The sequence below is a fragment of the Octopus bimaculoides genome, chromosome 13 (assembly GCF_001194135.2).
Source record: "Octopus bimaculoides isolate UCB-OBI-ISO-001 chromosome 13, ASM119413v2, whole genome shotgun sequence".
Taxonomy (NCBI): Eukaryota; Metazoa; Mollusca; class Cephalopoda; order Octopoda; family Octopodidae; genus Octopus; species Octopus bimaculoides.
In genome coordinates this window covers 27,632,218-27,654,477 of record NC_068993.1, presented here as the reverse complement: position 1 = coordinate 27,654,477, position 22,260 = coordinate 27,632,218, and the positions used below count along the sequence as shown (strand labels likewise).

Here is a 22,260-nt window from a genome sequence, read left to right as displayed (position 1 = left end):
CCCGTCCATACATTTGATTTTGTCTCTCTTCAAGACTAACACACCACACTTTCTCAGTCCGAACTCCATTATATCAGCACTGAAAGTATACTCCGTATCAACGGAACTGACTTGGGCTTCATCTTTACCATAAAGTTTGAAGTCATCCATGAATAACAAATGGTTGACTTTTTGTTTGCGGCTTTTGAATACATACCCAGCTTTTGCTTTCCTCAGAGTCAGTGTTAGTGGTATCAAGCACAGTACAAAGATCAGTGGGGACAGGCAGTCCTCTTGGAAGATGCCCCTCCTAATTTCTACTGTCCCTAAACTTCTTCCGTATGCTGTCAGGTCCGTCCTCCAATTCGCCATACTTTTTCCAAGCAATCGCTCCACATTCGATGCAATACCAAATAAGTTCATACACTCCATAGTCCAAGAATATGGGATCATAGCGTACGCCTTACGCCTTACGATAGTCGATCCATGACATGGCTAAGTTAGTTTTCCTCCTCTTGCAATCTCTAAGTACAGTTTTGTTTATCAGGAGTTGATACCTCTGCAATTAAGCTTGCAAGCCTTCTGCTCATTTGGCAGGACTCCATTTTTTTACAGATGTTCGTACATTGACCCTGTGATTATTCCAGTCAATAACTTTCATATAAGTGGCAAACGTATTGCCTTTTTCGATGTCTTTCAGGCACAGCATTGTCCTACCCAATGTCAACCACTCTGGTGTTACTTGGTCGGCATTTAACAAGGTGTTGAGTTGCGCAGCTATTCGTGCATGCCATTCACCAAATATTTTGATCCAGTAGCCTTGAACTCCATCTGGCCCCGGGGCTTTCCAGTTGCTCGTCTTTTTGCTAATTTCCTTCACTTTCCTAACTGAAATGACTAGTTCTGCCTGTTTTTGAAGACTACTGTTTGTTTCAGTTCTTGCATCCATTCAGAATACTTCTTGTGCTCCTTGTCTTTGCTCCAGATGTCACTCCAAAACCTTTGACTTTCAATGTTATCTGGTATCAACTTTACATTTGCATACTCCATTTATTTCTTTATAGAATCTCTTCTGATCTACTCTGAATAACCTATTCTGGTGGTAACCCTTCATTCTTTGGTCGTATCTTACCATCTTTGCTTTCTTTGCAACGAAGTGCTGTTTCATTTCCTCCACTACTACTTTCAGGCCCTTTCTTTCAATATTATACTTCCTTTTCAGCGCCCTGTATTTTTGATCGCTTGTAAGCTCCACCTTCTCTTTTCGGTCTAGCACAGAGATTTCCTTCGAGAACATGTCTAACCGTGTCTGGGTTCTTCTTTTCCACCATGCATCTTTTCTTTAGTAACTCCCATTATGTTCCTTTTTTTTTGACATCAACACCCACGTTATCTGCAACAACAATACTCGCTGCCTTGATCAAATTATTTGTTTCTGTGATGTTGTTTGTTCTGATGTATTTCAGAATTGCATTGACATTTTTCGTTTCTTGGTTCAATTTCTATCTATCAACCTTTTTAAGGTTGCAAATAATGTCGCTATCGTTCTCCTGTAGTCTTGCCTTTATTCTGTCGTAGATTGCCTTTTGTTCATCTGTCATGTCGCTATTAGTTTTATTGCCTTCTTTTAGATCAACTATATGTCTCTCATCAAGTAAACTACCACTGCTCATTTCCTGTGCTATGGGATTACTCTTATTAGTAAGAACTGTATTTTCATTGTTATCTCTGCTACTATTTTCCATGAACCGTCTTTTGATAGCTTCGAGCTCTACTTCTGTGAACCAACAAGTTTTTCTTATTACTCTAGCTTGGTCACATAGTCTCTGTTCCGTGAGTTAAAACAATCCCCTTTCTCTCCAATGATCATACATATGTTGTCGGTAATCCCTAATTTGAGTACCATTTTCATCTACCGGGTTGCTCGGGTAGTAACACTCCATGACCATAGCAATAATTTGCTTGCTCCATCTACGCTATGTATGGTGGTCCCTTTCTGAATATCGACAGTCTAGAGCTGGATCAGAATCTCTGAACCTACCGGGTGTAACAGTGTCACCATCAGTGGCTTCAGTTTCATTACTACCGTTATTTACAATATTTTGTTTTTTCATTGTCACTCATATGAGGTAGCGATTATTATTGTTGTTGTTGTTATTATTCTTATATGTTTGACTTTTGCTTTGTATTTGTACAAGTTGTCTCCAAGTCTCACCTAGGGACCTCAAGAGACAACAAGTTAGAAGTTCATGTTGGTATTATACCTAGGGTGTCATATATTTGGTTTTGTACATAGTCTTGTTTTAAAGAATGTTTAAGAAAACAAGAAAATTATGAGTTTGTTTTAAAATTTGAGATTACATAGACAGTAGGATAAGGGCAGTTCCCATGAACACTATCTTTTGAATTACTGCTATTTTGGGGGTTTCCTGATATCTGAGCTAGGTAGCAATCAGCCCCTCTTACTATCACTCCCAAGGCACCTATGACAACAGGTATTGTTTTAGTCTTGAGGTTCCACATTTTGCCAATTTCTATTTCAAGACCTACCCAATACTTGCTCAGTTTTGGGTAGGTCTTGACAGATACATTTATGCTGATTGGGACAGTCATATCAATGAGGAGGTATGATTTTTGTCTGGCCTATTTGCATTTATCTTTCTGTCAGTTTGAATGGTGAAGTTCCAGAGGAGTAAGATGTGATCATTTTCAAGCACTGGAGGTGGTGTGTTCACACCAGTTTTTATCATGGGGTAGGTCCAGGTTTTTGCAAATTACTCAGTGAATATATTGTGCAGCTCAGTCATGCTTGTTGAGATACTCTGTAGGCGCAAGAGGACTGCACACGGAGACAACATGATCAATGGTTTCATTTTGCTGTTTGCATACACAACATGCTGGGCAGCTGCCGTTCTTTAATATGCTGGCCTGGTAGTTTCTTGTAGGTAAGCATTGATCTTGGACTGCTATGATAAACCCTTCTGTTTCTGATTTTAAGCCAGAAGCCATTAACCATTGATGAGTAAGGGCTTTGTCGACATCCGCATGATTAGCACTCTTTGAGTATTTGCCATTGAGAGGTTTTTCTTGCCATTTATAAGTAAAAATATCTAAGGCAGCAGTTTTAGCACGGGTTTTCATACACTTAACTTTTTCTGTGCTTGTTTCTAATTCTGGAATTTGTTGTATTTGGAATTCACTTATATATTCCTTTGCTTGTTTTGTTACTGGGTATGATGGTTTCTTGTTTTCGTGTTTTGAGACAAGTTTTAACATCCAGTCCTCAGAATATTTCAGCTAGGTGTCTAGGCAAATTGTGGCAATCTTCATTGTTAATTTCTGCTGTAAAAGTCCACGGCCTCCCTCTTTTCTTGGCAGGCAAAGTCGTTTTATATCTGCCTTAAAGCGGTGCACTCTATGCATTGTCAACAATTTTCGTATTTTTCTGTCAAGATTACATATTTCAGTAATTGACCAGTTAATGATATTGAAGCAGTAAGTCACGACTGGTATGGCTAAAATATTGATCACTTCGATCCTGCTTCTTGCATTCAGCTCTGTCTTGACTATTACTCTCGCCCTGCGATAACATTCTCTTCTGATCCTTTCTCTCATCACTGAATGTTTGATTCCGTCCCCTTCAAATACCCTTAGGTATTTGTAGCTCTCCGCTGGTTCTAACTCCTTTATGACATTCTGTTGGTCCAGGTTAACGTTAGATGTTTCTGTCATTTTTCCTTTGATAAAGGTAGCTTTTGCACAGTTATCGAGGCCAAATTGTATTCTGATATCATCACTGAATTGTTTAACAATCGCTATTGAGCCCTGTAGTTGGTCATCTTTTGTAAAAAGCTTTAAATCATCCTAATAAATGAGATAATTTATATTTTTATGAAACATTTTATAACCGTACTGTACATCATTGAGCAATTTCGAGAGATATTTTAGAGCTAGAGAAAAGAGGAGTGGTGATAGAGAGTCACCCTGGAAAATGCCACATGAAATTCTTACATCTCCAGCATTAAGAAATTCATTGTCACTGTTCAAATTCAGAGTGGTTATCCATGATCTCATACTTACAGAAAAAACATTTCGCAGTGTAGATGCTATTTTATACATTTCCAGACATTTCTTAATCTAGCTATGTGGTAGACTATCAAAAACATTTTTATAGTCTATCCAGGCTATTGACAAGTTTTTGTGTCGTTTGTGACAATCTTCCAAGATCACCTTATTGATGAGTAGCTGATCTTTACAGTCATAGGACCCACGTTTACATCCTTTTTGCTCATTAGAGAATATGCCACTTTCTATTAAAAAACTATAGGTATATTCAGTCAAGACAGATGTTAGCGTTTTATACATTGTTGTTAAGCAGGTTATGGGTCTATAATTTTTTGGTTCATTTGTTTCTTAATTTTTTGGGGAAGTGGGAATGTTACATCATTAACTAGCCAAGAGGAAATCATACTAGGTTGTTGCAAAACATTGTTGTAAAGATTTGTTAGCAGTTCATGGCTCTCTGGGAAGGCATTCAACCAGAAGTTAGGAATTTTATCCTTTCCTGGAGACTTCCATTTGCTTACTTCCTGAGAGCAGATCTTATATCTTCTACCTTGACCCCCTCCCACTTTTGCTCCCCTAAGGAGTCTAAGTCTGTAGATATTCTATCAATCCAAGGGGCCTTTTCATTGTGTGTTTTATCTTCTGCCCAGATTTTATTCCAAAATTCCTGCACTTCTTTTGATGGGACAGACTTTACTGTAACTGGTGTTTTCCCTATCTTCCTGTAAAACCTTTTGGGGTTATTTTTGAACATGTTGTCCTTGAAAAATCTAACGCGCTTTTCATACCTTGCTATGCGGGCAGCTTTAGCACATACCTTTTGCTTGATGATTACTATGGTGGTATCAATGTCAAATATGGTTTTCATATATTTTTCTTAATTTTCAGGTTTTTGCAGGTTTGATAATCTTGTCAAACTTAAGGTTTTTTTTAAACATTCTATGTCAGACCTAAGTAGCTGAATTATTATTATTATTATTATTATTATTATGAAAGACTCTCGGATAATTCTTGATTACCGGTTATTCTTTACTTGCAAGCAGGCAATAACAAAGAGACAATACTCTCTTTAGAATGCTAGCTGTACCCATCAATGCTGTCTTTTGGATCACCTCGAGCCCGACAGCAACTCCAATGTTCTTAATATGTTTCTCAAAGCTCTTGAAAACTGTTCCTAATGCTCCATTTACCACTGGTATCACCATTACTTTCCTCATGCCCTATAACTTTCCTATCTCGTCCCGCAGTGGCTGGTATTTCTCAATCTTTTCTGTTTCCTTACATTTCACCGTCAAATCGCCTGGTATTGCAATATCTATTATCTCTACTTCTTTTTCATCTTTATGGATGAGTACGATATCTGGTCGTATCACCTTTATGACTTTGTTCCGCTGAATGTCATGATCATCATCATCATCATCATCATCATCATCAATACTATTCATGCAGCGAGCTGGCAGAATTGTTAGCACTCTGGGCAACATGCTTAGCGGCATTTCCTCCGTCTTTCTGTTTTGACTTCAAATCCTGCCGAGTTCGACTTTGCCGTTCATCCTTTTGGAGTCGATCAAATAAGTACCAGTTACGCACTGGGGTCGATGCAATTGACTATCTCCCTTCATCAAATTTCAGGCCTTGTGCCTCTACTAGAAAGGATTATTATTATTACTTCTTCGTAACATAGAGTAGATAAAAATGCACCGGAGTCTTTAGTCATCTGTCAAGTCACAACAAGGATCTCAGACAGATAATACTGTGTCCAATAAGGCTGCTTTTTGCAAGACGTCAATCATGCATGGAATTTCCAGTTGCCTTAAGAAGTCTTGAAGTTTCAATGGGATTTTGTCCAACGGTCCGATCACCACTGGTATCACTTTTACATTACCCTCTGGCATTCCATACAATCTTGCCATTTCCACTTTCAATTCGGAGTATTTGGTGATTTTTTTCAGCTTCTTTACTCACAGCATGTCGTTTAGTATGGCTACATCAATGATCTGACAGTATTTGTCTCTCCTACTGAATATGACAATATCCGGCCGACGTTATTCGATTACACGATCCGTCTGAAAATCATAGTCCCAGAGTATCGTTACTTTTTCATCCTCCTTCATAATTTTACCTGTTTTCTGTTATTTCATATTGGTATTTACGACATTAGAGCCAATGAAGACGCATACACATTTTATAGTGGCGGCGTTTGTATTCTTTTTGTGCTAGGCTCCCACATCCACTTACTAAGTAGGTCACATTTTCCACACTTTTTCCACAGAGTCTGCATTTCTGAGTGTCAGAAGTTTTATAGATGTTATACTTCACTGAATTGGTAGCAAGAGCCTGATCTTGTACAACAATGATCAGGCTTTCGGTGGTTCGCTTCAAATAATCTCGCTCAAGCAATGCCCACGATGCTCTGTTATCCTTGACGTGTATTCCTCTGTATTCCTTTCAAACTGCCCATGAATTCTCATTTCAAGAAAGTTTCCTTTTCTCTTCTCCTCAGCTCTTTGGTTAAACTTTTCCATGCCCATCATTTCATCTGCATTTACACTCACATTTTTCGCGACATATTGCAGCAGGTCTTCATCACTATTTATCAAATACTCGGCAAGCGTTCTCCTTTCACTCCTTATACAATGGTCTATACTAATTAGTCCTCTGCCACCATTCTTTATTTTCATATACAGTCTGTTTACGTTTGCAGCGTCATCAACTTTATTGTCCTTCTATCCAGTATTGATATTTCCTCTTAGTCCATTTGAGGATGGACGCACTATATCTGACCACCGCAACTGCCCAGATATTCATTGCGGTTATCAAATTTTTGGCATTCAGGTTGGATTTCAACACCATCTTCACCCTTTTTTAATACGCCTCACTGACCTTGACTTTCATTTCTCTGTGTAGAATGTCATCCAGCTCCCAAATCCCTAAATACTCCACTATAGCTGGGTTCACTCATGGTCTCTCCTGATGGTAACTACAATTCTCTGCAGGTTGTTTTCTTCCATCTTTTCATATTAAGTACTGAGCAGTTGGTAATCCCAAATTCCATACCGATGTCCCTACTACACTTCTGGATTGTTTTGGTTAAGGAATCTATCTGTTTTTCAGATTTCCCAAACAATTTCAGGTCAGCCATAAACAGAAGATGGTTCAGTGATGGGCCTTTTTTCCCACATTGGTAACCCATCTTAACTTTCCTAAGTGTCAATGTTATGGGTATTAGTGCAATTACAAATAGTAACGGAGAAAACGAGTCACCTTGAAAGATTCCCCTTTTAATATTAACTTCTCCAAGGAATATATTACTTGAGTACAATTTGGTTTTCCACTCTGTCATCAGAAAATTTGTGATGTTGTCTGCAACACCAAACATCTGCAGGCATTCAACGATCCAAGAATGAGACATCATATCATATGCCTTCTTAAAGTCAATCCAAGCCATAGACATGTTTGTATAATGTTTTTTACAATGCCTGAAAACTGTTTTATCGATGACCAGGTGATCCTTGATACTCCGAGAACTCTTCGTACATCCTTTTTGTTACATTGGTAGTATTTATTCCCGTACCAGGAAAGTATATGTCTTTGCCGCACATATTCCAGTGAGTATCTTCCAGATTATGTTTAGACATGCTATGGGACGGTAGCTACCTTACAATATTCCCCTTTCTTCTATCTTTCATTATAAGTGTTGTCCTCCCAGTCACCATCCACGCGGGGATTGTACCTTTCTTGATACACTCATTCATTTGTACTGCTAGTCTTTCATGCACCAGCCAAAAGCCATGAATCCCATCTGGTCCGGGGGCGGTGGCTTTCCAGTTAGGCACTTTACACAGGGAGACGAGAGACGGAGACAAGAGAGTGTGTCAGGAGGTACGTTCTCTGTTCCAGGTATGTGCTGAATGTCACTCATGAACTAGGAAATGTAGTCCAGGTGACGAAAAGTACGAGACGAGTGTCTGTCCGATTTAAATGACAGAGCAAGTATAAATCACAAAACCTCGGCCCTCGAGTTGATGTGAAAATGACGAACCGACAGGTAGATCGCTAAGAGTTCACGATCAAACGTACTGTAATGCTGTTCAGCTGGCTTTAATTGACGAGAAAAGAATGCCAAAGGTCAAGTTTGATTATCGACGATACGTTGTAAAACGGCACCGACCGCAGAATCCGATGCATCAACTGTTAAGGAGAGACGAGCATCAGGAACCGGATGTGCGAGCAAAGGAAGAAAAGCTATTTCCTTCTTGATTGACTCAAAAGAAAATAATGTCTTGGCAGATAAAGTGATAGGAATTTTTTTTTTATTTGCTTTCAATAGTTGAGTCAAGGGAAGTAACTTGTCTGCACATTTAAGTATGAATCTCCTGTAAAAGTTGACGATTCCCAAGAAATGAGGCAGTTGGCGTAAAGAAGTGGGAGGAGAGATGCGTTGAATTGCATCGACTTCGGAGGAGAGAGGTCGAATAACATTAGAGTCGACATAATGACCTAGGAATTCCAGAGAGGTCTGTCCGAAAACATACTTATCGAGGTTGATTCGCACATTGAAGGTGCAAAGACGCTGAAAAAGTTGAGATAAGTGTTGGAGTTGATTTTTACGCGTGTCGCTAGCTATGAGCAAATCATCCACGTAAGCGAACACACAGTCAAGTCCACGGACAACTTCGTCAATAAACCTCTGGAATGTACTCATTGCATTCCGCAAACCGAAGCTCATAAACAGGAACTCGAAACTTCCAAAAGGGGTGGTAACGGCAGTTTTTGGAATGTCGGCAAGGTTCATCGGAATTTGATGATAAGCCCAGATGAGGTCAACCTTGGAAAAAACAGTACAACTATGCAAGTTTGAAGAAAAATCCTGGAGATTCCTTATCGGATTGCGATCGGAAACACTGACCGCATTCAAACGTATCTCATCCCCTTTCCGTGCCAAATGAATAGGAGATGCCCAAGGGCTAGTGGAGGGGCGAATAAGGCCGAGTTGAAGCATATGCTTAAACTCAGATCGAGCCTTTTTCAGCCGATTAGGGGCGAGTCGCCGTGGACGTGAACAAACGGGTGGTCCAAAAGTATTAATATAATGGCGAGTCGAGAGTGTAACTTTGACTGAATGAAAGTCGGATCTACCAGCTCTGGTGAAGAAGCCAAAAGAGAGTGGAACTGATCTCCAGCAGTGGTGACAAAAAATGACGGGCTGAAGGCGAAAAGAAAGACGTAGAATCGTTCACAAGTCTCTGTCGCCTGACATCTACTAACAAGTGAAAGTGGTTTAAGAAGTCCGCGCACAGAATGTGAATGGTAGATCTGCTATAACAAAAACCCACCTAAAATCCCTTCGAAGGTTGAGATATAGGTTTAATGAGTTTTTATCGGGGATAGAGTCACCACGTGCAGGTTAATGGCAGATTGCTTCGGTTTGTCTGAAGTAAGACGCAAAGGCCAAATAGAACAACTGGATCCAGGGTCAACCATGAACGATTCGTTAGACACACGGTCCTTAACAAAGAATGCACGATGAGATGAAAAATTGCGGGAAGAAATTGACGTGCCCAAATCTTCCGCAACTAGTTTCCCGACAGCTTGAACGAACAGGGCTGGATGCATCGACGGGCTTTGTCCTTAAATCTGGCATTGTGCCAGCAGAGATTGGAAACCGTTGGAGCAGAACTAGACGACTATGGCTTAGAACGGCTTCTGCTGCGAGGACGACGAAAACTGACGTGTTCTCGCCACAATGTGTCCATGCGACGTGTTAATGCATCAACTCTCCAAAATGTCGTCATGTGACGTGGCTGGAGACTTTATAATAGGGGAAGTCCGAGCAGGTAAGATGAGGTGCGGGCTGCACAGTAAACTCTATGAGCTTGTCCGCCATGGTGACTATCTGATCGAGCGAATTGGAGTCGACCGTTGTGGCAAGTATCGATTGGGCATTCGGCAGTAAACGAGAGAAAAACAATTTCCTTGGCGGTGTCGCAAAGTTCTCGCAACCGACGAAGAAACTCAGATGGTGTCCTGTCTCCTAGGTGTTCATCCGGCATCAGTGTCCGGAATTTACTCTCCGCGGATTGTGTGTTCCGACGGAGAATCTCGGATTTGACGGACGCGTAAGTCGTATCCAGATGTGGGTCGGTGTTGAGCTCTTTCACTGAGCGTGCAAGAGGTGAAGGCATTCTACAATACAAAAGGTTCAGTTGCTATTGGTGAGACACAGCATGGGCGGAAAAATATGCATTCAATTGAAGAAACCAAAGTGTGACGCCACCAGAGTATGCGGGCAAGTTGGGAAGACTCATCTTTTACAGAGGAAAGAAAGGAAAAAGGAAAAAACGTATGGGATTGTACAAAACTCTCACAGAGAAAGGACCAAAGAACCGACAAAAGTGTTGTTGGAATAATAAACGTAAGTGCAGAAAAAATTTTCTTAACAAAATTTTTGACTTTTTTGTACTGTGTGCAGAAAGAAAAAAAAAATTTCTTTTCTTTTTTTTTCTTTTTAGTTGCCAAACCTGTATTACAGTCTGCTGAAAAAAATATTTGTTCCCTCATTTTTTTCAAGATGGCGTCAGAAATTGGCGGGCGAATTGGGGGGTTTTCTGTCTCTGACAACATGTGAGGCGTCGGAACATGGCGGTAGACGGGAACGATGGCTGTAAGCTTCAACTGGAAAAATGGCGAAAACGAAACAGTAGAAAACAATCTCGTCATTACAAGTTTACCGGCTAGTCCCTAGCAGTTTTCGTCATTTCTCAACATAGCGTCGTTTGTTTACTTCGTCTTCAGAGCGTGGTACCTCGGGGGAAAACGAGACGAATTTGCGGTTCTTCTCTTCTGTGTGTGTAAGTTTGTACAGCTCTTCTGTTTTGAGATAGAGCGAACACACGAACATAGAAAGACACAAGGCGCGGCACAGAGAAGCGACTGGCTAGTGGGAATATCTACAACATTCAACAACTGGAAGATAAGGTGTGAAGCTCATTCTTTTAGGAATTGTAACGATGGCGAAACTTTCTTATTCAAACTCAGGCTGTAAAGTTGATGGCCGGCATTCTTGAAATATGTCCTCTCGTTGCTGCATTTAGAAACTCAGTTCTTCGTTCGGGTGAGCCATTTTAACATCGATAGAAGCTTTCGGCCGCTGATATTTTAAGATATTTTTGGGGTATCTTCTTCTTCCATTATAATTATCCTGTTGATTCAAGGAGCTGGAAATACGAAGAATGAAGTTCTCAGGCGGAGTAAATTCAATGACCGTTTATTCACAAATGTCCGCTATGGGCTCCTGCCTTCGAAGTCTTGCTCGGAGTTAGCGTGAGAAGAGTGAGAGGGAAAATGTTATCTTTTCCTTAAATAATGGTTACAGGCAAGATCTCGTTTTTGTCTCTCGTATGGCAATGGTTGCAGACGAGATCTCGCTGTTTCAAAATGACGCTGGCTTCTTTGTGCCTCGCTACAGATGAAAAGCTTTACGCTTTTCATCTATATCTGGGAAGTATCTGATGAGTTCTGTTTTCAAGTAAGTTAGATGAGTGATTATTTGTTTCTTTTAACTCAGAATCAAGGTTACCGTGAATGAGAGCCGAATCCAAGTAACTAAAATTGGCTGTATTTCCCTGCTGAATTCGACATTTCCAGAGGTCGAGTTTGGCCAAGATGTTTTTTTCTTGTAGTTTGTAGTTTAATGTCGAGAGCATTCAACGCTTCGAAGATGTCCACCAGGTAAGCTTGAGAAAACTGAAAGCCTGCAGACTGGAACTTGTCTTGGAGATCTACCTTCCGCTGCAAATCTAGAAATATTACTACTTCTTCTCGTAGTTCATAAAGCCTTCCAAGCATTTCCCCTTTGATAATCATCGCACGTTCAAGTGAAAAAGCAATGCTTCATGTTCAAATTCCATATCTTTACATATCAGTTTGAAAAGACGACTGTTTAAGGCTCCACCTTTAACAAAGCTGACACCTTTGATAACTACGTTCAAGACCTTCCTCATTTCAGTAGCCAAGGTTCTGGATGCTAAGGCTTCATGATGAAGTATGCAGTGTGTACCTACAACAGATGATTTTTTTCTTTCACCGTAGTAATGAATCTAGACTGCAGACCAAACATGGTTTGAGCTCCTTAAGTGCACACCTCTACTAGCGAATCCCACGAAAGTTGGAAATCCTGAAGGAAGTTTGACACATCACGAAAAATAGCTGCACCTGTAGTACAACAGTCCATAGGGTGACAGAACAATATTTCCTCTTTAACATAGTTAAATTTAATTTCATAGATGTATATATATAAAGGTAAAATTCAAGGATCAAGGTGTTGTACGGTAGTAAGCGTTGAGCAGTCCGTAGTAGGTATAAAAAACAACTTTCAGAAACAATAGTGGTCGTAAATTTTTCTTGTTCGATAAGCTGAAAAAAATTGTTTTATAGCTTACGGTTAGCAGCAGGGGTTACTGTGTATGTGAATAGGAATCCAAAATTAGGGAATGGGATAGATAGAATCCGGGCTACATATGTTTCATAGCTAGCAGAACATTTGAAATAGTAATGATCCAAGCGACGGGTAATCCGCTAGCTACTCGTCGAGCTAAAGATACCTTAATCAAAAGAAGTTTACATTGTTCTCACGGGATCCCATGTTGACTCACAGGAGTTTTGATTGAAACTATTAGCAACTGATCAAAGTAAGTAGGTTTGAAAGTGCTGATGAGGTTCAATAGGGCCAAAATGTACTCATCGTTACCTTCAAACTAAGATTAGATTTTCCTGCATGTAATTATTTTTTAAATTAATTTTTAATTTTTTTAAATTGCTTGCGGTTTTGTTTGCAATTAGCTTGGTGTTCGTTTCTTTTTCCCTTTGCCTCTTTTCCTTATTTTGTTTTTTTGTTCACGGGTTGTTGAACTTGGAAAATTTTGTTTTAAAGAATTTATGTTCTAAATAGAATTAGCTAGTATATACAGTTATAATCCCCACTCAACTAATTTGGTTTGTTTATGGAAACTATGTGGTTTGAATCACAACTACTCAAATGGAGAGAATCCTGTTTCTAGCTGTATATGAACAGTATCCTTGCACGAGATCAATACCAAGGGTCTAAATCCAGTTGTAACTGTCGCGACCCAGAAACCTGCCCATTTGATAACAATGTATGATTAAATCTGTCATGTATGAGACAGAAGTTACTGCAACGCTAAATGATAATACAGTAGATAAGAAGACCTATATTGGATGATTATGTGATAGAGAATTTAAAAATTTCTATGCCAATCATATAGCCTCCTCCCGACATAAGGACAGAAACGAAGCTAATAAGCTGGCGAGCCATGTATGGAGTTTGAAAGCTAGCGAAATACCGCATGTGATTAAGTGGAAAATAATTGAGAAATTCACGCCTTATGTTAATGGATCAAATAAATGTAGGCTATGTTTAGCTGAAAGACCACAAAATCCTTTTCAGGTCTAAGATCCCTAACTCTCTACTGAAGTTCAGGTCTGAAATTTTCAGCGGTTGCAAACGTATGTATGAATATATTATGAAGAATTGGAAAATTCCGCATATACCTAACTTGTTGATATCTTTCCAGCCTTATAATTTAAGGTCTACGTTTTACATTTTAGTTTTTAATTTTTCTTTTTCTGTTTTTTTAACCTTCCGCGTTTTCTAAAGCTGAGAAGCCTTCTCAGCCTTTATGCGTTTCTTATTCAATCTTTTTAGTTCGTTATGATATGTGGTTTGTGCCTGATGATTATGTTTGAGATATTTCTCAATATATGAAACTATTAGTAGCACTTGAAGATATGTATTGTGTCTTTTAAATAAATAATATTTATCTCTCACCAGAGAGCGTACAATTTTGGTTGATTATTCTATCACGGAACAGTACATTACACACACACGCGCACACACACACGCACACACTCACACACACATACACACACAGATAGATATGTGGTGTGTGTATGTGTGTGGGTGTGTGTGGGTGTGTGCGTGCGTGTGTGTGTGTGAGTGAGTGTGTGTATATCACAAGAAGTATGACTTCCTCTTCTGATTTCTATTTTACAGATAGCGTGTGTATGTTTTGTTTATACCGCTATAAATAGGTAGGATAGTTTAGTATTTATATCGATATCTTCCGACCACAAGGTTAGCCATGTGAAACAATATTTGATCCTTCTTTATGCAAGATCAAAGTTTAGAATAACAGAATAATGTCTCTAAAAATATGTTTCTCTATAGGAAACCATATCTACACTTTTAATATGTGCTTTGTATGTTTAGATGTTACCATGAATATATTTGTATATAAGCATGCATAATGACGCATGTATTCGTGTATCTGCGAGTATGTCTCTACGTGAGCATGTTACTGATATACTAAATATTCTGTTATTCTATATATTATATTTCAGATTTCAGCTACAGTGGATTGATACGAGAATGATAGGAAACAAGTTTCCCAGATTTTAAAATATTAATGCTTGAAGTATTAAAGAAGAACGAAATATAATCGACTATGTTGAGTTTGTTTTTATTTCTTTCTTTGGATTTGTACGATTATACAACTGAATTGTCACTGAGCAGGTCGCAGAAGTGTGAGAAAAGCATTTTTGAAAACTTTTACTTGACTGTACCATTAAGAAATATATGAAAGTGTATTTTGTGTGTTCTTAGAAAAGCTAAAATCTCTCTTACATCAAGATGTAATTCACACACACACACACGCACACACACGCGCACACACACACACACACACACACACACACACACACACACACACACACACACACACACACACACACACACACACACACACACACACACACACACACACACACACACATTGTGATGAAGACACCAATCATTAACTCAATTTTTTTTAATGGATGACATCCCTTTCAAAGTATCGATATTTTGGGCTCATGAATGAACAGGAGTGAAATAATGTCCGAATATATGATGTTGGAGTCAACCTAATGGAAATAGCAGCCATCGTTTGACACACATGAATTCTTCTAGTCTACAGTACGAAACTCAAATACCAAAAGTGAAATTCTAAGCTATACTAACTGCTACCAAAACGTTCTCAAAAACACTTTTGTTGTCAAATTCATCTTTAATTGGTGACATCTTAATTATATGGAATGTAATGTAGCATACAAACATTTGTACAGGTGTTTGCTTTGATATCATCCCTTGGATAGAATTATATTTCTATATTCATTTGTTTATGCCTGCTTGTCTTGGTCGCACCTTACACCTACTGTAACCTTACTGTATGAAATTTGAACTAAGCATTACAGACGGACAACAAAGTGGTACATAGATATCACTGCTCATGGCAGTCAACTGCACTACACTGTAGTACACATTTACAACTAGATAGGTTGCTGTAATGTGTGCTGTTTCACTTATTTGTAAATAAGTATTATAGGTATATATAACACATCATTTTACGCTGAGGGAACACTATATAAATAACTAGTATCGTTAGTACAAATGCATGCATATTTTCTTCAAGAGATCCCAAAAGAACCAACGGGATCTCCAGTAATTCAAATTCACACCGATTAAAGCGATATTCATTATTTCTAATGAAAACAACACAAACTCCATTCAAAATATAATGGCAATTTATCAAATAAACCAGATTTAATAACGCTTTTATAAAATTATGCCGGTTATAAGGGATTTTTTATTTTATACATTTATAAAAAGTTTTACCTGAAAATGTAACAGCATATGATGCTCATTCTTCTTTTCGAAAGCAGAACAGAGATATAAGGCATAAAAGATTAATGAAAAAAGACGCCCGAGACTCGTCTTACTGAGTATTTACTTCTCTATAACGCTTGCTACCTTATATCTTAATACTGAATTTCTACTGGCCACATAGAAATCCTTACATTTTAGGGGAATTTAAAAATGAGAGTACTGAGATAAATTCTCACGTGGGATATCAGTGAAAAGGAATATAAATAAAGAATCACAACCTGACCATAACAGAAGCTTATCTCATGATAAAACATTAAATAATTTTTCTGGGTTTACTGCTCGGTAAGCAAAAAAAATAAAGAAAAAATGGTTTTCAGGCGGAACTTTCATTTCGATTCTTATTTAATACAAATTCACTTAATGAACGAGGTTATCTACCTGGTAAAGGGCACGAAGTTTATGACATAGCTTTTCATATTATTCTAAAATATCGAGAAAATCGTGTGAAATCAGATCAGAGAAGATTAATGCACAAGTTTCTTTTACTGGAAATTAAATTGATATGCATTGTTCATAAATCTACATTTATACGATGGATTGCGTATATAATTATATATATGATGTTAAAGAAGTGATTTTAAATTCTCAAACGCAGGATAATGCTAATAATATAGCCTGCAAAATAGGGGTAGTTTATCCTTTTCAGGCTATATTATTAGCATTATCCTGCGTTTGAGAATTTAAAATCACTTCTTTAACTTTCTAAGACATCTCAACGCTTCTAAAAGCAAACTTCGTTTGTTTGTTTACGTTTATCGTAATTTGAATTTATATATGATGATGATTTAAATGATAGTAGGAAAACCCTAAACTTCATGATGGCTAGTAGATAACAAATCAAAGCGTTTTCTTAAAACCGAGCAGATATTTTATAATACTCGTAATGGGATAAAACAATTAAGCATACACCACGAATATGGCAATGACAGAGCTCTATTTACTATTCAATGTCGATAAAATTAGTACATATTTAACCGGTGTAATAGTTAAAGCTATACTATTTAAAGATTAGGAACCATTGATTTAGATTGATGAAGCATGATCAATTTACTTATTGTATTAGTTATTTAAAAGAAAATAGATAAATTTATATGCTGTTAGATGAACATTAATAAACATTAGTATATTGGTAGGATATAAACAGTTAGTAGGAAGAATATGGGAAAAAATGGTTGACTTAAAAACCCTGCTAATCTGGAACCAGAATCACAGTATTCGAAACAGGGACCTGCAAAATAGAAAGAATATCAGTGGTAAAAAATTTTAAGTCGATATATATCAGTTTGTTTTTCTTAGCTGCAAAAGGCTTACATGCTGTTTATAGTGAAAACGTACACCCCTCCCGGTAACATGTAGTAGTACACAGCCATTATAAATAGACCAGTAGCTGGTCAGAAGATCGAGAGTACGTGTAGACTGTGTTGATAGTCGTGTCTGTGCTGATATAGTAATTATACTGTGATACTGAATAGACGTTATAACGATCCAGCTTTCTGAGGGAGTCGTACAGTGGCAGATAGAAACATTCTATCGACGACTTCGGAATATAGCAGTGTCTGTCACAGCGACAATCAGCGAGGAAAAACAAATTTGCGCAGAATGAAAAAAACATTCACGCGGAGAGTTTAAACTAATTCACGTGGACAATCAAATACTTCGACAAAAAAGAAACAAAAATCTAGTTGTGCAAACTTACCAAAATCGTAAAACAGCAGCAACAACAACAACTCAAGGAACAACGAGAACAACAACAAGGATTGCAGCAGCAACTAATGAGGTTCATACATTTTCACCTGACCATGTAGCAAATTCCATAAACGAATTTAAATATGACCCCCAAGAAGGAGTAACCTTCGAGGTTTACTTTCGAAGATTTCGACAAATTTTTGAAAAAGTATGTCAGGATTGGACGGACGAAATGAAACTCATTTGGTGTTAAAAAAAAACTAGCGACAACAGAGCATGAGAAGTATAGTAACTTCATATTGCCAAAAAAGTGACATAAATTTCACCGACACAGTTGACATTTTGTGCAAAATGTTTAGTGGAAAGAGCTCACTGTTTAATACTAGTTGGAAGTGTTTAAACATTGAGAAGAGTGAAGATAAAGACATCATTACTTTCACAGGCAGAGTCAACAAAGAATATGAGAAATTTAGGCTAGATATGCTTACTCCAGATTCTTTCAACTGTTTGATTTTTGTACAAGGATTGACAGATAAAAGGGATGCAGAAATCCGAACGAAAATTCTATCAAAACTGGAAATGAACCAGGAATTGACATTGCAGAAACTGTCGGAAGAGTGTAACAGGATATTAAAATTCAGGCATGATACGGAAGAAATTCAACGGAAAGAGTGTTTCCACATGAGACTAGTGCAAAAAAGTCAGAAGACAAGTAAAATGTTGCAGGAAAATCAGAAAAAATATCGGAGTGTAGACCCATGTATGGCATGTGGTAGGATGCGCCTGAAAAAAGATTGTCCGTGTAAAAAAGCAAAGTGTTTTCGCTGCGGGTTTACAGGACATATAAAACCGCACTGCAAAACTAGAATGATAAGAAAATGGAGCAAACAAGAAAAAATAAATAGTTTGTCAGCGGGAAAAGTTGTGACTGCAACAAACAGAAAATTCATGAATGTGAGAATTGAAAACACTAGTGTTATATTGCAATTAGACACGGGAAGTGATATCACAATCATAAATGAGAAAACATGGGAACGAATGGGTAAGCCAAAATTGTGTAGTTTAAACAAAATAGCGCACGGTGTTACGGGAAGAAAATTATATTTCACGGGCAAACGCATTCGTAATATAATGTTCAAAGGTCGAATAAAAAAAGTGAATGTTTGTGTTGAAAAATCCATGAACTTATATGGCACCGAATGTATGAAGAAATTTAATTTATGGGATACATCCATAAGCGCATTGTGCAATAGCGTAACCCTTTACAGTCAAATGATCGAACGAGGTTGATGAACTGAAACAAAAAAATAGTGATGTGGAACATTGTGCGTGAACTACCAGTAACTTTGGAAGAAATACAAAGAAATGTGAGAAAAAACAAATTTATTAAATTAGACAAAAAGAAAACTGGTCGACAGAAGGAAATAAAGAAAGGTCTGATGCAAAGAACAGCTAATATGTGAGTGCGTACTCTATATGTGATGGTGTACTAATGTACCCCCATAGGGTGGTCATACCACAAACATTACACAAGAGAATGTTAAAAGAGTTCTATGTCGGACACCCAGGAAAATCTAGAATGAAAACGGTGATGTGAAGTTTCGGATACTGGCTAATCATCGACAAGGAAATTGAAAGTCTAGTAAAAGGCTGCAGAGGATGTGCGCTAGCAGCGAAATCATCGACTACAAAATGTGAACCTTGGCCGGAAGTGAAAATATCATGGTCCCGATTGCACATCGATTTAGCAGGCCCGGTTAATGGATATTATTACTTAATAGTAGTGGACAGCTACACAAAATGGCCTGAGGTCGCGAGATGTAAACGATGAACCTCATATACGGTAATAAATTTCTTACACGAGCTGTTCATAAGATTTGGTGTACCGGATATAAATGTCTCTGATAACGGAACACAGTTTGTATTCTGTGAGTTTAAAAGATTCTGTGAGATGTTTACGTTAGAACATAAAACTATAGCACCATACCACCCTAGATCGAATGGAAGGGCCGAACGTTTCGTGGACACTTTTAGTAGAGCTTTAAAAGAAGCTAATAAGGAAACCACGGACGAGGTCATGATCCAACAATACTTAAGGCAATACAGAGTACTCCAAACCCAAGTGCGCCAGAAGGAATTTCACCAGCAGAATTAATGTTTGCCAGAAAGGTGAAGCCAGTATTCGATAAACTGTTACCAGTGAAGAAAAAAATACGTGCTAATAAAAACATGCCAAAATTCTTTAGAATAAGGTATATGTAAGAATGAACAAAAATGGCAAGCAGTACTGAGAAGAAGGAGAAATTGTAACATAATTAGGAAGAATGATGTAAGAAGCAGAAATGGAATAGAAAGGAGACATAGAAATCAACTTAAGGAAAGCGTCATGGAAAAGAAACCAACAAGAGTAGAAATACCGATGGATTGGGTATATGACACTTTTCACGTTCCAACACCGTTACAAGAAGTTGAAACTACACGTAAATTTCACCCACACAGTCTGGACGGTCTTATTGTTTAAGTTGATGAATACTGTCATAATCGTTGCCTTCAGTTCATCCTTGGTTTTACAAGGAGTTTTGTTGGTCTCTCGATCAACTGAGCCCCACACATAATCAAGGGGGTTGCAGTCTGGGGAGTTAGGTGACCAGATGTTAGGGGTGATGTGTTCGCAGAAATTGTCTGACAGCCATGACTGGGTTCTCCTGCTTGTGTGGCATGGTGAGAATCCTGTTGCCAGATACAAGGTCTTCCAGCAGCCACTCTCTTGACCCAGGGCAGCTCTATCTCTTCCAGGCACTTGATGTAGGCCTCTGTGTTGAGTCTGAGGTTGTGTGGGAAGATGAATGGAGGCCTAACGTTGCCATCACTGGTGATCAAACCAAACACCATGATGTTGACTGGATGTTTGATTTTTATCACTCTTGGTACATGTTTTGAGGACCCGGCAAGCCAACGGTTGTTCTGTGTGTTCACCATCTGTTCGTATTGGAGCTTCTGGTGCGTGTCAGGCAGTACAACATGTTGTTTCCAAATTTCTGCCAGAGTGAATTGCGTCGGGGTGCTGTTTGTCTCATAGACGGGACCCAACTGACCATACAATACTATGTAGTCAACAAAATCAAAGCAATGTGTATGTGCGAAATTAAAAATATAAATGGTGACAATTTATCCATCGCACCCTGTATACACATAGGAAGAAATATCCATTAATTTCGCGAGATCATGGGTTGCACCAGAAAATCGAGTTTTGGTCTTGTTGGCGGAACTATAATTGTTGTGAATGTATAAACCAACAAATGAGCGGCAGACCCGATCTTAGTGACTACACTTTAAGGCGATGTCCACTTATATTTTCGTTAGTGCTGCATTTTCTGCCTCAGCAATCTTTAGTCCCTCCTTTCGTCTTTTTAAACTCTAGTCATCAGGAGCATCAGCAATGTCTCCCATTTTTCAACGTTCATGTAAAGAGTCTTGCAAATAATTTTGAGACAAACATGGGATCGTCATTGTATTCGCTTGACGGAGGTCAGTTCACCACATACCAATTCTTTTGGAATCCTTTTATCTGATATGCAACGGATGCGTCGTTGTTGCAGTTGGATGAAGAGATGAAATATATATACTTGAGTCAGAACCTTGTAGTTGATGTCTCAGACAGTCCAGTTGATGTTCAGAATTCAGCTTAGACTGCAAAGATGGAATGCATTGAGATACCACTCTTATCTGGAGTAGATAGTGCAGGCCTCATTTCCATAGAGTAGTGTACTAAGAAAACTGCAAACTTGGTGTGTCCAGTTAGCTTACTGTTCTCTCAGAGTTTCGTAACGACTCTAGCTAGTGTTGAGGCAAATCTTCCAATACGCTTGTTTATCTCAGTCTCCGGTGAAAGTTTATCCGTAATGGTGGAGCCAAGGCTTGTACACTTGCGAAGTGCTTCTATTTTACAATTGTTAATGTTGATGATAGGAGTGTTCAATATCTTGGCCCAGCACGTTTCTCTTATTAAGACTGATGGTCAAGTCCTGACATGCCCTTGTGAAGCTATTCATGAGGTGGTGTAGTTTCAAGAGTGTAGCCAGTTCCGCACCAACTGGAAATAGCATGTCCCTGATGAGAACATTACAAACTTTGGTTTTCGCCTTCAGTCGAGGAGACAGACTAAATAGTTTGCTGTATGTATCTTGTGTGGAGATAAACATCTTTAGTCGTTCTTCAACATGACAGCAATGACGATACCAAACAAAATGGGAGAGAACACGCACCCCTGTTTCACTCTAATGAAAATACCGAAGAGACGTCGAAATGAATGACGACTTTCATGTCTGTCTTGAATATCTGAATAATCCTGAGTACAATGTGGTGGTGGTGGTAATTTTTATTCTGACCCTAAAGTTAGGCTTATTTGTCCTTGTAAGTCAGATCTAGGTAAATTAAGTAAAATAATTTTAGATAAATATATTAACAAATTAAATGGAATTAATTATCTTAAATTATGGAATTCCACAGTAGATACTTTAAATTGGTTTAATAGTATTAATGATAAATATAGGTATAAATTTATTCAAATTGATATTGACAATTATTATTCTTCTATAAATGAAATTGTACTAAATAAGGCCCTAATTTTTGCTATGAAGAAAGTAGGTATGACTAACGATGAAGTAAAAGTAGTTAAAATGGCTAGGAAATCATTGATTAAATATGATAATAAATTGTGGGCTAGAAAAGTTACCAGAGATTATTTT

At 38.2% G+C, this 22,260-nt stretch overlaps 2 protein-coding genes across 2 annotated transcripts in view; one reads left to right on the top strand and one right to left on the bottom strand.

The window, feature by feature from the left end:
- LOC106880218 (uncharacterized) overlaps positions 1-14,566 on the top strand; it is a 36,986-nt gene extending 22,420 nt beyond the window's left edge. Inside the window, exon 8 of the mRNA XM_014930080.2 lies at positions 14,464-14,566. The gene's annotated coding sequence lies outside the window, so the exon portion shown is untranslated. The remainder of the gene's footprint in view (positions 1-14,463) is intronic.
- A 949-nt stretch (positions 14,567-15,515) lies between these two features.
- LOC106879637 (uncharacterized) overlaps positions 15,516-22,260 on the bottom strand; it is a 147,492-nt gene continuing 140,747 nt past the window's right edge. The window contains exon 11 of the mRNA XM_052972379.1: positions 15,516-17,054. Coding sequence (XP_052828339.1) covers positions 16,945-17,054 — 110 coding nt within the window. The 3' untranslated portion in view covers positions 15,516-16,944. The remainder of the gene's footprint in view (positions 17,055-22,260) is intronic.